Below are 15,757 nucleotides of genomic sequence, written 5' to 3' on the forward strand. Positions count from 1 at the left end.
CTTTGTTGGGAATCTCCTTATTTTCTACTCCAACCAAGTGTACACAAGTGCTTCTTCTGGGAGGTTCACTGCATTATGAGACTATATCAGGTCCTGTGCAGGCAGACAGTGTGAAATCCCTTGGCTTGGTTTCCAGCTACATGGGTGTTAATGTTAACTCCCAGTACCCTGAGATCCTGATTTCTACCATTTGAACTCTGGATGTGAACTCATTGCTCCTCTTTGTCTTAGCTTACGTTCCAAAACGGCCTGCTCACACTCATGGAAGTTTCCTGTTCCTTCTTCCCTGATAGCTTTTCTGAATTTAACCACTGGTCTGCTTAACAACGACTACCAGCTCCCCACGTGCTAGCTATGTAAATTCAGTGTTCTAGCTCCTCCCATTTGGCCTCTTGCACTGCTCTTCAGTCCCTGCAGGGTGTTTCTTGAATGAGTAGTCTACATCTTCAACCCCTATTCCTCACTCAACCATTGTTTCAATTTCTTTTTAAAAATAAATTATTTTTCGCTTCGGCAGCACATATACTAAAAAAATAAATTATTTCAAGCATACAGAAAATTACAGAAAATAATTTCTAACACATGTATGTACTACCCAGCTCTATCAAGTCTTAATATTTGTTATATTTGCTTCCAATCTTCTCTTTTTCAGGGTTGTAGCTAAAAATTACTCAGAATCCATTATTTACAGAAGCCTATCTCCTGATTGAGTATTCCTGATTCTCAGTTTGCCTAATCTTAAATTGCAAAACTATGGAATTAGACAAAGTACCTTCGATCCTCTGCTGTGATCTTCTTAATATTTGGATTGGTCTGGGTCCCATTTGGGACTCTTCCTCCATTTATAGTTTTGTTACCAGCTTGAGTTTTGGGAGCTGTCTTATTAAGAAAGTGGTTCTGGGGAAGAGTCTTTTTCAACTTGGAGTCCAAAGTCTGTGCTTTTTGTTCATAGCTGTTGCGGCATTTATTACCACTGGTTCCATTTGCTGTTATGACAGGGGTGCTTGGAATGACTGAATTAAAACTGCCAACTGCCAAATTAGGCCTTTGGCTTGTGCGTTTTGATTTTTGTGGTGCACATGACGTCTGAGTTTTGGAACAAGGTTGAGTGGATTTCTGATCTTGCTTAATGTTTGGATGTCTGTTGTTAAAGCCTCCCCGAAGCACACTGGGGCATGTCCAGGGTTTGGTTTGTTTTACTTTCTGTTCAGTAACAGTGTGTGACTGTACCTTACTTTCATTTGGTCTTTCAGAGTTATCTCTATTAACCTTTATATCCTTTATGTCCTTGACCACTGTTTTTTTTGATGCCTGAGTCCTACCAAGGGTCTGAACATTATGAGACGGAACTGTCTTTGGGAGTTTTTCTCCTGGTCTTGCAAGATTTGTTCCTCTTGAGAGTTGCTGTGACTTTACTGGTGGTGTCCTAATTTGTGTTTTTCCAACAAACTGTTTATTAACTCTGTCTTTCAGAACAGCACTATTTCCTGAACCTTTGCCCAAGGCTTGTTTAGGAGCCAAACTGCTCTTGACTTGATTATAAGAGTTAGTCTTTGGCTTACCTATGGCCCATAATTCAGGATTTGGCTTCGTTTCAGAGTCTGGTAAAGTTTGGGGCAAGTTCTCTTTGTTCATCTCTTTTAGAAAGCTATCCAAGGGTTCATTTTCAATATGGTTACTGTTCACAGAGTCTGCATATTTAGTATTTCCTTGATCTGCTACTTGCTGCTTTGCAGTTTTCAATTCTTGCATATTAAGTGATCCCATGGTTTTTCTAGATAATTCTTCAGTAGTGGATGATACAGCTTTATGCTGTTGGCCTTTGCTGGAAGGCTTACAGTTCGAGTTAGAAGAAACACATCCTGAAGTCAGCCTTCTACCCAGAAGTTTTGGTGGCTCCAACTTTGACTTCTGGGATCCCATAAGATTGCCAGGTCTGGGCTGGAGCTTAATGCTGATGGGTCTTGTAGCTTTGATAGGCAAAGCAACATGATTGGTAACATCCTTTTTGGGTATTATATTCTAAAAAGACAAAGAGAAACATAAAAAAGTAAATTCATCACAATAGCTCACTATTTTTAAAATAAAAAATTACTAAAAAATAAAAAAAATTATTTTATTTAGAATTTAAGAAAGCTGAATCTGAGAAAATAAATGCTCATTGATGACTTAAAATTTATTTATTTAATTTAGAGAGTGAGCATGAGTGGGTGGGGGGAGGGGCAGAGGGAGAGAATTTCAAGCAGACTCCCCACTGAGTGCAGAGTGTAGAGCCAGACCAAGGCTTGATCTCCTGACCATGAGATCATGACCTGAGCTGAAACTAAAAGTCAGATGCTCAAATGACTGAGCCACTCAGATGCCCCTAGATGATCTTGAAAACTTGAACTGTAATCAGAATATACCAGAATATTTAAGCTTGATAGAATTAAGCAGAGATACAGTGAACATCCAAAAATTGCTATTTAAAAAATAAATTTGCCTCAGTTGAACAAGTACTTGCTGAATGCTCCATTATGTTCCAGATCAAGTGTCCTTCTAGGGAGGGACTCTGGGAAGATAGATACATAATAAACTTCTGTTGAGGTATCTCCCAAGTGCCTCCTAGTAGTACTGTGTATTGCTCCACTAATTTTTTCTTCTTCTTTTCTTTTTTAAACAACACTGTTTTTGTAAAGGTCATTGTCACACAAGAACCTTTGTCTTGTCTCTGGAGATCAGTGCAAGGATAGGTGGTAGATGCTGGGAGGCCTAAGATACTTTAGAACAGTTTTCAATAAAATCTAACATCTTAGTAGAAAGTTAGTCATATTTTTAAAGCCGGGACACGGTTTTAAGGTTAGATTCTACATTATTATCAAGTAAATATTTTAGTTATGTGATTTTATCTTGGATAAGAAAGGTAGGACTAGGTCATAGAGAACTTAGAAAACTAGGGATAGGAATTTATAATTGATATGGGAAATAATTAGAGCAAGCCACTGTGGATTCTGGAGCATTTGCACTGAGAACAAGTATTTACTTATTTATTATTATTATTATTTTTATTATTTTTTAAAGATTTATTTATTTATTTATTCATGAGAGACACAGAGAGAAACAGAGAGGCAGAGACACAGGCAGAGGGAGAAGCAGGCTCCATGCAGGGACGTGGGACTCGATCCCGGGTCCCCAGGATCATGCCCTGGGATGAAAGCAGATGCTAAACCACTGAGCCACCCAGGGATCCCTATTTATTATTATTTTTAAAAGATTTTATTTATTTATTCATGAGAGACACACAGAGAGAGGCAGAGATACAGGCAGAGGGAGTAGACTCCCTTTGGGGAGCCTGATGTGGGACTCAATCCCAGGACCCTGGGATCATGACCTGAGCCAAAGGCAGATGCTCAACCACTGAGCCACCTAGGTGTCCCTGAGAGCAAGTATTTAGAAAGGAGAATTTGGCAGAGATTTATAGATTATATATGTCCAGGGGAAGATATGGGAGTGCTAGAGTTACCACTCTTTACTTTTGATTTGGTAATATTCTTGAGAATTACTATGTAAACTTTGTGAACATATAAAGAAAGTCTATAATCAGAACTATTTGACATTAAGGGCAGAGATGTTCGCTCTAGAATGGTAAATGTACAGCAGTGTTGCTGGGGGTGGGATGGGGCAGGGTTGGAAGTGGGAGGCAAGGAGATGGATGGTTACATGGTTACCATGGTTAAAGCTGGGTTACTCCTTGAGTCCTAACGTTTACATCCACCTCTGATCATTCCATTATTGCTTAGTGAAGAGGCAGGGATGATGGTATCAAAGTTTCCAAACATGTGCTATTCATTAGTTGTTCTTTTTATTTAAATTGAGATATAATTTGCATCCCATAGAATTCATCATTAAAATGTCTAAGTCAGTGAGTTTTAGTATATTCACAAGGTTGTATAACCATCACCACTCTCTAGATTCAGAATATTTTCATCACCCCAGAAAGAAATCCCATACCTGATAGAAGCCACTCATTTCCTTCTCCCCACAAACAGTGGCAACCACTAATCTACTTTCTGCCTCTACAGATTTGGCTGTTCTAGACATTTCATATGAATGGAATCATATAATATGGGCCTTTTGTGTCTGGCTTCTTTCATGTAGCAGAATGTTCTTGAGGCTCATTCATATTGCAGCATGTGTCAATCTTCACCACAATTTTTCAATAATAAACTTTATTTTTTTAGAGCAGTTTTAGGTTCAAAGCAAATTTGAGTGACAAGTACAAATTCTTGTAAACTCCTTGTCTGCATACATGCATTTCATTACTTTTTATGGCTGAATAAATATTCCATTTCATGGATATACCATATTTTGGTTATCTACACATTGACTGATGGGCATTTGAATTGTTTCCACTTTTTGGCTATTATGAATTATGTTGCTATGAACATTTGTTATAAGCTTTTATGGGAGCAGATTTTTTTCAGTTCTCTTGGATATATACCTAGGAGTGGAATTGCTGGATCATATGGTAATTCTGCTTAACTTCGAGGAACTGCTAGACTGTTTTCCAAAGTGGCTGTAGCATTTTACATTCCCACCAACATTGTATAAGACTCTAATTTCTCCACATCTTCCCCAATCCTTGTTATCTGTCTTTTTTTGATTATAACCATCCTAGTGGGTATGAAGTGGTATTTCATTGTGGTTTTTATTTGCATTTCCTTGATGGGTAATGATATGGAGCATCTTTTCATGCCCTTATTGGCCACCTGTATATCTTTGGAGAAATGTTTATTCAGATCTTTTGTCCATTTTTAAATTATTATTATTATTATTATTATTATTATTATTATTATTATATTACTATTTTTCTTTGTCTATTTTAAAGTTGGGTTATTTGTCTTTTAATTGTTGAGCTACAAGGGTTCTTTATATATCCTGGGTAGTATAGGTTCTTATCATATATAAGACTTGCAGGTATTTTTCTCTTTTGTTCAGTTTTTATTCCTTTGAGATCAGCCTGACCTTGCTAATTTATTTAAGTGGTAGAAACGGTCCTGTCCTTCAGTTTTAAGTACTAAATGCTTACAAGAAACACTATGCTTACAAAAGTCATCTGGCTAACAAAATAGCCTGCAATCAATATGCAAATACAGACCATTAAGGCTGGAATTTTATTTTATTATCATCATTATTATTTTTTTTTAAGATTTTACTTTTAAGTAATCTCTATACTCAACATGGGGCTCAAACCTACAAATCAAGATCAAGAGTTGCATGCTCTACTGACTGAGCCAGCTGAGTGCTCCTTGGGTTGGAATTGAGCCCCTCCATTTAAGAAGGAAAGGTCAGGCATAGGCAGGGCTGGAGCTAGAACTTCAGTCTCCAGCTCCTCATTTCTGATAACTCACCTCAGAATTGATGGATCAAAATGATTAAAAAAAAAAAATCCAAGAATGTACAAGAAAGAACAATTGATTCAAACTGAATTGGGTCACTTTATTTTGGACATATGAAGCCAGAGGAGAGAGAAAATGCACAAAGGATATGACTAGAATTTAAATCAAGACAGGTTTTCTGGATGTATACTAGGCACTGTACCAGACTCTAAGGGCATGCAAAGATGAGAGGAGAGGACACCTGCCGCTGAGGAGCACTAATAGAAATGGTAGAAGGATGACATTGCCAAGGGATGTGGGAAAGGATTAACTGTATGTGAGGCACATTCTACAACAAATCAATTTTAAGCATTGGAAGTTGAAAATCTGGAAATTGATTCTACTAAAATGTTTACCCAATGGAGATATTTATGCACCTCCAGAGGATCATACAGTCCAGTGTGTAGACATTTCTAAATGTATTTCAATATGCACTAACTCAATCCCTTTGAACAGCTCTATGAGATACCACCTCTTATTTCCATTTTACAGATAAAGTTAAATAACTTGCCCAAAGTCATTTAACTAGAAAATGAAGGAGTTAGGATTTGGACCTAGGTATTTTTTAACAATTATGCTTTACAGTTTCTCAATAAACTTAAGAGCATGGCCCCAAGGAATCCTTTCAAATCTTGGTTCAATATGTTAAACTGCCAGATAGGAACAGAAGATGAAAAACATTATGTGTTCCTTTAAGTAGTAATACTGCGGTAAGAGTATGCCAGAAAAGCTTTGTTCAAGTCCTGGCTCTAACCCTTAATGGCTGTGTAATTTTGGCAAAGTACTCAATCTCCTTTAGCCTCAGTCTTCTCATCTGTAAAATGGGAATAACAATAATGATATTTATCTTCTAGGAAGGGTGTCATAACATTCTGGTTTTCAAAAGATAGTTTTTATTTATGGCTATTGGCCCAACAAGTTTCCCCCTTTAATCTCAAAAGTATCTGGGCATTAAATCGTAAGGCCACTCTTCTTACAGGGTTGTTTTGAATATTGAGATACTGTGTGTAAAGTGTCTTGTCCAGTATCTGGATGATAAGTACTCAAATGTTAGCTATTACAATTAGGTATGAAAATGTTTTATAAGTTTTTTATAAATTCTGTCATATAAATGATGACTATTATTTGCCTAGTCCTTTTAGTTTCTCCTATTCCATAATTGCCTTTCCCCCTTAATTTTTATCTTCACAATTGGGTAAAAAAGATAGGTAGGCATCACCTCACATAAGAGATGATTTACTGAAAATCAGTATTGTCAGCTTCTAGAGAAGCCTCTGGGAACTCTGAATGTGGACAGTTTTTTTTTCCCAGGAGATTTTTCCTCTAAGACTTGCATGCTACACTAATTCAATCTGCATAAAGTAGAAGTTTAACCTAGTGATTCTCAACTGTTCACATCATGATGTACTAATTTTGCCTTATATTCATTTTCTATCCTTCACAGTGTCAATTATGTTATATGTAGCCTTTCAGAAGACTAGTTTTTCCCATTTAAACCTTGAAAATGTGAGGATCCTTTACCACTCTATCCATAATCTAGCTGAATTGAACTGTTGAGGAAGCTATCTTGTTAAGCAGCTTGGAAGATCTAATATAGGTGTTCCCTTTTAATGGCTACCGAGCCATTTAACTTCATGGCAGTACCAAAGTGGTTAAGACCATAGGCTCTCACTCTATCATGTAAGAACTATGTGACCTTGGGAAGTTACTTAATGTTTCTGTGAGTTAGGTCCCTCATCTGTAATATGGGGCTACTAAGTACTTACCTTATAAAGTTATAAGGACTCAATGAGTTTATGTTAAGTCAGAAAAGTGCTACACATAGCATGTACTCAATTAGTGTTAGTTATTAAGAGGACCAATGTACACCTGAGGATTTTTTTGGTTAATAAAGCTGAACTATAACATGCTATACTTTTCAAAAAGTGATTCTATCTCTTACTAAACCAAATGTTTTTTATTTATGAGAAATATCTTTGCATAACATAGTCTTTAGGTTGCAAACATCTTTATTATTTTTATCATTAATCATCCAAAATGATGATTATTAGTTTTAAAGATTTTATTTATTTAGAGAGAGAATGCATGCGGTGAGTGGGGGAGGGGCAGAGGGAGAGGAAGAGGCACAATCTCAAGCAGATGCTGCTGAGCACAGAGCCTGATGTGGAGCTGGATCCCAGGACCCTGAGATCATGACCTAAGCCGAAATCATGAGTCGGTCGCTCAACTGACTGAGTCACCCAGGTGTCCCCAAAATGATGATGATTATTTTTTAAAGATTTATTTTATTTACTTATTTTAGAGAGAGAGAGAGAGAGAGAGAGAGAGAGAAGGGGGAGGGCTGGACTCAGGTACATCTTAAGCAGACTCTACGCTAGGGGAGAGCCCGATGTGGGGCTTGATCTCACAACTTTGAGATTATGACCTGAACCAAAATCAAGAGTCAGGCACCCAGGCACCCACAAAATAATACTTTTTTTAAAAGACTTATTTCTACTTACAGATTTAGAAGGTGGAGGATTCAGACGATTACTCTTGGCTTTTAGATAAGGCCTATAAAAGATAAAATAAGATTAATTCTTAGTACAGAATGATCAGTAAGGTTTGGGAAGTATAGTGATTAAAATTTATTATAATTAGAATTATAAATAACTGGAATTTCTGTATATAGTAAAATAATTCAAAATTATATGCAATAAAGTCTTCTTATTATCCCTTTCTTATGCCTGCTATTCTACTCCTCAGTGACCACACCACTCTCCCATTTTTTTGTGATTCTTTCAGAGATGTCCTATGCATAAATACAGTACTCTAACAAGGTTAATGAAATATATGTGTTTTCTTCATATTTGCATAGTGTTGTTCATTCAAACATCATTCCTTGAACATGGCAATGTGCCAGGCTCCTCTAGAGATACAATGTCAAGTAAGGTAACAGCTCCTTTGAAAAATTTCCTTGTTTTAAGTATCTTTCACCGTGAATATTCATTATTTACCCCTGAATATTAAAAAAATAAAAACCAGAGGCATATATAAAATCTAGCCAGTGAGACAGAAAATGCAAAAAAGGTTAGGAAAGTAGAGGAGTATTTAGAAGGATTCAATATGCATGAATCAAAAATAATTGCCAGCCTAATAGGGACTTTGATCATGACTTGCTGTTAGTTTCCTGTATCTTGAATATAAACCCTGGAGGGGAAGGTACCTCTCTGTCTTTTTAAGTACCATATCTCCAGAACCAAGAGTGATTGATATAGTAGAGGTATTAAATAAGGATTTGTTGGACAAATGAATTAGATTTATTTAATCAAGGAACTAGAGTTGAGTGAAGTCCCAGAGTAAAAGGAAACTAAAATACAAGGCCAAAACTAACTTTGTAAAAATTCACTTCCAAATAAAAATTTAGCAACATCTGGGGAGAAAAATACATCAAGACTAAAACAAGAGGGACTAATAACACCACTACAATGGCAAGCTGTTGACAAAAGATAAAAGTGAATTAGTCATAATCTGTCCACCTCAAGAGTAAATGCTAAGAGAATGACCAAAGAGCACTGTCAGGCTGGAGGATGATGGTGTGCAGCTAGGGAAGACTGACTAGAACTGGCTCTCCTGCCTTACTAAGGACAAACAGAACCAGCATCATTCAACTCCTGAACTCTTTCTAGCCTTCACAAGAATCACTTTCCCAGGAAAGAAAAAGCAGGGTCAGGGAAAGTTTCCAGTAGGCAATGCTGTGGACCTTCTCCCCCTTCCTACAGAAACTGTCACAATAATAGTGCTTGGGCTGCCCAGGGGTTTTTGTCATGTCTGGACTAATATACCCTTTTTTGAGGGATCATAGGATGTCAACGCAGGCTGAGTACACTGCAAACAATAGGGCTATGTTTTGAAAGGCTTTAAATTGCTAGTTGCAGCGAGGGTAACCAAACTTGCGTAACTGTGTGAAACAAACTCACTTGGTGGTTTGGCACTTCAGTTTTCCTTTGGCTGCTAGGTACTCCTGGAGCTTTCTCTGTCGCTCTTCTGCAAGATAGGCAAGCAAACAAACAACAGGACTTTAGATGGAGATTTTTAACCAGTTCATCTATATTCTAAAAGATGGCACTTATTGGTAATGATTTTGGCATTGGACCATATTATAAGTCCCTAGATCCACAAATTTGCCTCTAAGTTAATGTCTATATCAACAGTATCATTTGTGTGCCATGTCCTATACTAAGTTCTTCATATTTACATTATTTTTCTTTAATCCTCATCACAAGGTTTTTTACAGTCTGAAATCTAAAGAGGGTAAATGAGATGCCTAGCTGATATGTAGCAAAGCTGGGATCTGAAACCATGTTTGTCCAACCCCAGAACCCTTACTTACAGCCACCATTCTCAGCTACAACATATGCACTGCATGAAGAAATCTGTTACTGGCTCACCTGAGTTGGTGAACCAGTCTTGGTCTTTTTTAAATATATATTTTTTGATTTTGAACTTGTTTTTAAGTAGGCTCCATGCCCAGTATGGATCCCAACATGAGGTTTGAACTCACGACTCTGAGATCAAGATCTGAGCTGAAATCAAGAGTCCAGTGCCTAACTGATGGAGCCACCCAGGTGCCCTGGCCTGGTCTTAGTAGTTATATATTTTTTTTGACAGGGATGATGGTTTTTGCCACAAACCCTTACAGGGTTTCCTTTGGGCCTACAGACAAAATAGGCCAGGTTAGGTGGTTCATGGCAAACATCTATTACATGGTAACTTTCTAAGCAAGGCATTTGTGAGGGGATGAAAATGCAGTATTTCTGTCTTCAGAAAGTTTCAATTTACTAGGGGAGATAAAATAAACACAAGAATAATTACAATATAAGGCAAAACCTGGGTACCATAAGAAAGGGTCAAAGAAAATTACAGGAGTTCGGAGGCAGGAACTGAGAGAGAAGAATAGGTGGTTGGAAAAGTCTAAAATGAAGAATAGGTGGTTGGAAAAGTCTAAAGTCAATAATGGACACACACACACAAAAAGATAATAGAGGTGCAAAACTATTCTTAATTTCACCTAAACTGAGGTGCTGTGTGTTTTAATATCTGGCTCTGATGCATTCCTAGGAGACAGCTTTGAGGATTATGCATTTTACCCTTTGCCAGGCAGTATAGAGATCAGGTGCTAAGACACCCAGCTGGAATCCCAACGCTGTGGTTTCTAGCAAGTTAGCAAACCTCGCTGCTGCTGAACCTATAAAATGGAGACAGAAATTTCCATCTTGGGGTGCCTCAGTTGGTTAAATGTCTGCCTTCGGCTCAGGTCATGATCTCAGAGTCCTGGGATCAGCCAGGTGTTGGGCTCCCTGCTCAGGAGGGAGCCTGCTTCTCCCTGTCCCTCTGCCTGCTGCTCCCCCTGCTTGTGCTCTCCCTGTCTATCTCCATGTCTCTGTCAAATAAATAAAATCTTAAAAAAAAAAAAAAAAAGAAAAGAAAAGAAAGAAAGAAACGCCCGTCTCTAAGTGCTATTATGTAAAAGGCCTAGAACAATGCCCAGGTCCTAGCAGACAGTCAACAGGTATTAGGAGTTACTGAAACTATCAAAACACTGAGTGCATTTGGGAGGTGGTTGGCATCTGAATTGTATTTTGAAAGGCAAGCTAAAGGCTCCCTGTACATTTAGCTGGTCAGGGAACCCAGGACCCTCAGTTCTTGGTGCAGATTTAACCATCAACTTCCAGTGCCCCCAGTTAGGGTCAGACCCCGCCTCTAAGCAGCTGTCAAAGTTCAGGCCGCAGCACAAATGACCACACCCAGGCTCTGCCTGTAGCCAAATCTGGGTGGCAAGAGCGCATGGCTTTCTTCTGGATGTGCGACCGGAGCAAGGGAGGGTATCAGGTTTTCCACCTAAACGAGGTGACAACGACATCTCTTTGCAGAGCGGCTGCAGGAATTACGGGGAGGATGCCTGTGAGGCATCTGGCCCCGCATCTACTCTCCTCTACCAGGGCCGGCGTCTGGGCTCGCGTCAGCGTCCCCTGGACTGGAAAACGCCCAGGGGGAGACTGAGGCAGGCACGCGAGCGGACGGCCACCTCCCGCAGAAAGAACTGACTGGGTGGCCTCCCTTCTTCCCCGCCCTTGCTGGAGCGCCTGCAAGACGCAGGGACTCCTGGTCATACTCACGGGCGGCTGCGGATGGCCCCGGTGGCACCATGACGGCTCCGCGACAGTTTTTTTTTTCAAAGCCCGCGCCTGCAGCTACGGCTGGGGCATAACGCGTCTGCTCGCTCTGATTGGCTCCTGTGGGTTTGAAACCCGCCAGTAGGAAGCAGGGGAGGGCGGGACAAGAGGGAATGGGCGTCTTGCGATTGGCTCTGTCTTCGGAGCTCTCGCCGGGGCCCTTTGATTGGAAGACTGTGCATCTCCCCGGCTTTAAAGGCGGCTGCGGGGCGGCAGCCGGTGTCCGCCCCGAATCCGGCTGGTGCCTTCTCGGGCGCGGTGGGCGGCGGGTTGTGGAGTCGTTCCTGGAACCTGCTCGGCCGCATAGGCAGGGCCGCCTCACACCTCAGCCCCCAAGGTTCACAGGAGCTCTGAAAACACAAGGTAAACCCCAAATCTGATGAATTCGGGGCGCCTCCCCAGTATATTAGCTTTACATGTGAAGGTTCTCATGAATCTAAAAGCTCTAAGTTCTTAGTACTGCAGGGGGGCTGCTCTTATTGTTTCTAGCTGGTTAAAATATACGTGACAGAAGTTACCATTTTAACCAGTTTTAAGCGTACAGTCCAGTGGCACGAAGTACATTTAGAATGTCAGAAAGGAAGAAATAAAATTGTCTCTCTTTTCAGATGACATGATAATATATATAGAAAACTCTAAAGACTCAACCAAAAAAACTATTAGAAACAGTAGATGAATTCAGTAAATTTGCAGCATAAAAAAAAAATCAATATATAGGAATGCCTGGGTGGCTCAGGGATTTAGCACCGCCTTCAGCCCAGGGCGTGATCCTGGAGACCCCGGGGATCGAGTCCCACGTCGGGCTTCCTGCATGGAGCCTGCTTCTCCCTCTGCCTGTGTCTCTGCCTCTCCCTCTCTCTCATGAATAAATAAATAAGATCTTTTAAATAAATCTTTATCTATATATCTATATCTATCTATATGTATATCAGTTGCATTTCTATACACTAAAAATGAACTATCATTAAGATAAATTAAGAAAACAATTCCATTTACAATAGGATCAGAGTGTATAACCTCAGACCTGTTAGTGTGGTTGTCATCAAAAAGACAAGAGAAAACAAATACTGGCAAGGATATGGAGGAAAGGGAATCCTTGTACAGTGTTGATGGGAATGTAAATTGCTGCGGCCTCTATAGAAAACATTATGGAGGTTCCTCAAAAAACTAAAAATAAAACTACCAAATGATCCAGGACTTTCACCTCTAGACATATATCCAAAGGAAATGAAAACAAGATATCAAAGAGATAATCTGCATTTCTACATTTATTGTAGCATTATTTACTATAGCCAGGATATGGAAACAATCTAAGTGTCCATCAAAGGATAATGTTGTAAGTATTTTAAATAAAAACAGGATCACACTGTAAAAATGTTTATGACCTATTCTTTATGGTCTCCAAAATACTATAAACAAAAACATGCACACCAAATTACAGATGTCACAAAGCTAAAATGGAAGAGCCAATATATATAAAATAGAAATTGGGAGTCTGGGGACGCCTGCGTGGCTCAGTGGTTGAGCATCTGTCTTCAGCTCAGGGCGTAATCCTGGAGTCCTGGGATCGAGTCCCACATTGGGCTTCCTGCATGGAGCCTGCTTCTCCCTTTGCCTATGTCTCTGCCTCTCTCTCTCTCTATGTCTTTCATGAATGAATAAATAAAATCTTACTATTTAAAAAAAAAAAAGAAACTGGAGTCTGGAATGATCTAGAAAGAACTGGGGCCAAATTAACAAGAATAGATTTACAGAAATACATTTAAAATTTTGAAATTAGATTCAGAACCCATAGGTGTTAATTGCCTACAAACACTGAATCACTTGCTTTCGAAGAGCTAATGTTACTTCTTAGCGAAACCTAGATGGCATCTAAAATAGGAAGGACAAGATGCCACGTCTAGTCTGTGCTCGTCTGACTATATCTTGAGTACTATACTCAGTTCTTGGCAAAAATTTTATGAAAGGTATTGATAAACCAACACTGGTCAAGATTCAGGAGGGCAATTGTGACAAAGGTATATAGTCATAAAACCCAATCAAGGAATAAGTATAGATATACAAGCATATTTTACATCTACCACAATAATTATTGCTATCCCACCTATTTCCATCACTCAAGAAAGTTCAAATTTAAGTGTTTTTAAGTGTCATAAGGATTACAGTGGGAGGTGGGTTGGGGAAATATTTTTTGGCTTTTTGTTTTTGTAGCTTAGACTTAAAAAGGTGGAATTTTGGCTTTCTCTCATCAATTTGGAAACTGATATATAAGACTGTAATAAAAGAAACAGACTCCAACAAGTTCAGTGCTGAGACTGTTGGATTTCATTGTGGTGACCTTCTTACCGATTAGACAGTGGGAGAATTTGGACTAGAAAATATATAGAATAACATTTTTAGGCTATTTCTAGAACAATTTAATATTTCACTATTAAAAACTGAGCCGGCTATTATACTTTTAAGGTTTTCTTGAATTGGTATTGCTTGCTCAGTGCTCTGTACTTCTCAATTTCTTAAAGTATCAAGATACTAGTTTTACTGTAGCCAGACTTGGGTATGGAGACTGAGGGAAAGTTATGGCAGCTAGAAGGAGCCAGGTGAAACAAACAGATCAGACTTTTTCCTTTTTTTGTTTGTTTGTTTCTCCCCGTGGTGCCCTATGTAAGTTAGGCTGAGTTTGGTTGTAAGTAATAGGAAACCAGATGACAATGGCTTAAAACCACAATAATGTTTCTTGTTTTTGTTTTGTTTTGTTTTGTTTTGTTTTGTTTTATGTCTGGCAGTGAGTAGGCAGTTAGTGCAACAGTGTCATCATAGATTCTGGCTTTTTCTCCTGCCATCTGTCTTCTTCAGTATGTCTTTGTGAAGGTTGCAAGTTGGCTACCATAGTTCCAAACTTCACATCCTCATAGAACCTGTCTCATGCAGGAAGGATGGAAGAAAAGGACTTTCTTCTATCTTTTATCAGAGTAGAAAATCTTTCCCGGAAGTTCTCTCCAGAAGATTGACATTTCGATTAGATGGGATTTCCTCAACATGACTCAGTAATGTGAGGATAGAATGGACATGATTGGCTTAGATCAACTTAATTTGTTCTTTAGGTCAACACATTTTCTTCTGAATGAAATCAAGATTCTGTTGGTAAGGAAGATGGAGGGTTTGGCAGTTAAATGTACAACCAACATTGTTCACCATATGCTTCTCTTCTTTTCTTTCTCTGATGTCACTTTAGGATTTTACCTGCTATAAACTTGCTGATGTCTTCCAAATCTACTATCTAGTTCTAACTTTTCTCCTGAGTTCCAGACACATTATTATCTGTCCATTGTACATCTTCATTTGGGTGTCTTGCCAGTAGCTTGAATTATGGCTAAAATGGTACTCCTTATACTTCACCCTGGAACTGAGAACTCCATATTTCTACCAAAAATACTGAGTAAGGAACCACTGTTCACTCATTCTCTAGTACCAGGAAATTGAGAGTCACTTTGGACTACACCTTCCTCATTATTTCCCATATCTAATTTCAAGATTCCCTGACTCTCACTTTTCCTAATTCAACATATCTTGTATCCATGCTTTTCAAATGGATCCATTAGTTTTTAATGTAGTTCTATATGTGTTTGTATGGCTAAATTGAGAGTCACTTTGGACTACACCTTCCTCATTATTTCCCATATCTAATTTCAAGATTCCCTGACTCTCACTTTTTCTAATTCAACATATCTTGTATCCATGCTTTTCAAATGGATCCATTAGTTTTTAATGTGGTTCTATATGAGTTTGTATGGCTATATGAACACAAGTGTTGCATATGTGTAATGGAAGCTTTACACGAACCTGGAAATATTATCGTTCTTTTTTAAAGAAAGATTTATTTATTTTTATTTGAGAGAGAGAGAAAGAAGGAGGTGAGGGGAGGGGCAGAGGGAGAGAATCTCCCTCCTTTTTTTTTAAATTAAATAATAAATTTATTTTTTATTGGGGTTCAATTTGCCAACATACAGAATAACACCCAGTGCTCATCCTGTCAAGTGCCCCCCTCAGTGCCCGCCACCCAGTCACTCCCACCCCCCGCCCTCCTCCCCTTCCACCACCCCTAGTTCGTTTCCCAGAGTTAGGAGT

General features: G+C 38.9%; 1 protein-coding gene and 1 long non-coding RNA gene across 6 annotated transcripts in view; one reads left to right on the plus strand and one right to left on the minus strand.

Moving 5' to 3' along the window:
* The window catches only part of CKAP2L (cytoskeleton associated protein 2 like), a 31,992-nt gene extending 20,190 nt beyond the window's left edge, over window positions 1–11,802 (minus strand). For 2 of the 5 annotated variants that reach the window (XR_007402888.1, XM_035700571.2), the window contains exons 1-4: window positions 11,576–11,800; window positions 9,377–9,443; window positions 7,919–7,970; window positions 773–2,022 (exon numbers count right to left, since the gene is read on the minus strand). Coding sequence is in view for 4 of the 5 variants with exons in the window: in XM_035700571.2 (XP_035556464.2) it covers window positions 773–2,022; window positions 7,919–7,970; window positions 9,377–9,443; window positions 11,576–11,606 (1,400 nt within the window). In the remaining variant the exon portion in view is untranslated. Of the gene's footprint in view, window positions 1–772; window positions 2,023–7,918; window positions 7,971–9,376; window positions 9,444–11,575 lie in introns of all 5 variants that reach the window. The other 3 variants (XM_035700572.2, XM_035700569.2, XM_025453914.3) reach the window with 3 other exon arrangements.
* Window positions 11,803–11,823: 21 nt separating this feature from the next.
* Window positions 11,824–15,757, plus strand: part of LOC118351150 (uncharacterized) — a 57,405-nt gene continuing 53,471 nt past the window's right edge. Inside the window, exon 1 of the long non-coding RNA XR_004806031.2 lies at window positions 11,824–11,995. This is a non-coding gene — a long non-coding RNA (uncharacterized LOC118351150). The remainder of the gene's footprint in view (window positions 11,996–15,757) is intronic.

This window comes from Canis lupus, chromosome 17 (genome assembly GCF_003254725.2).
Source record: "Canis lupus dingo isolate Sandy chromosome 17, ASM325472v2, whole genome shotgun sequence".
Taxonomy (NCBI): domain Eukaryota; kingdom Metazoa; phylum Chordata; class Mammalia; order Carnivora; family Canidae; genus Canis; species Canis lupus.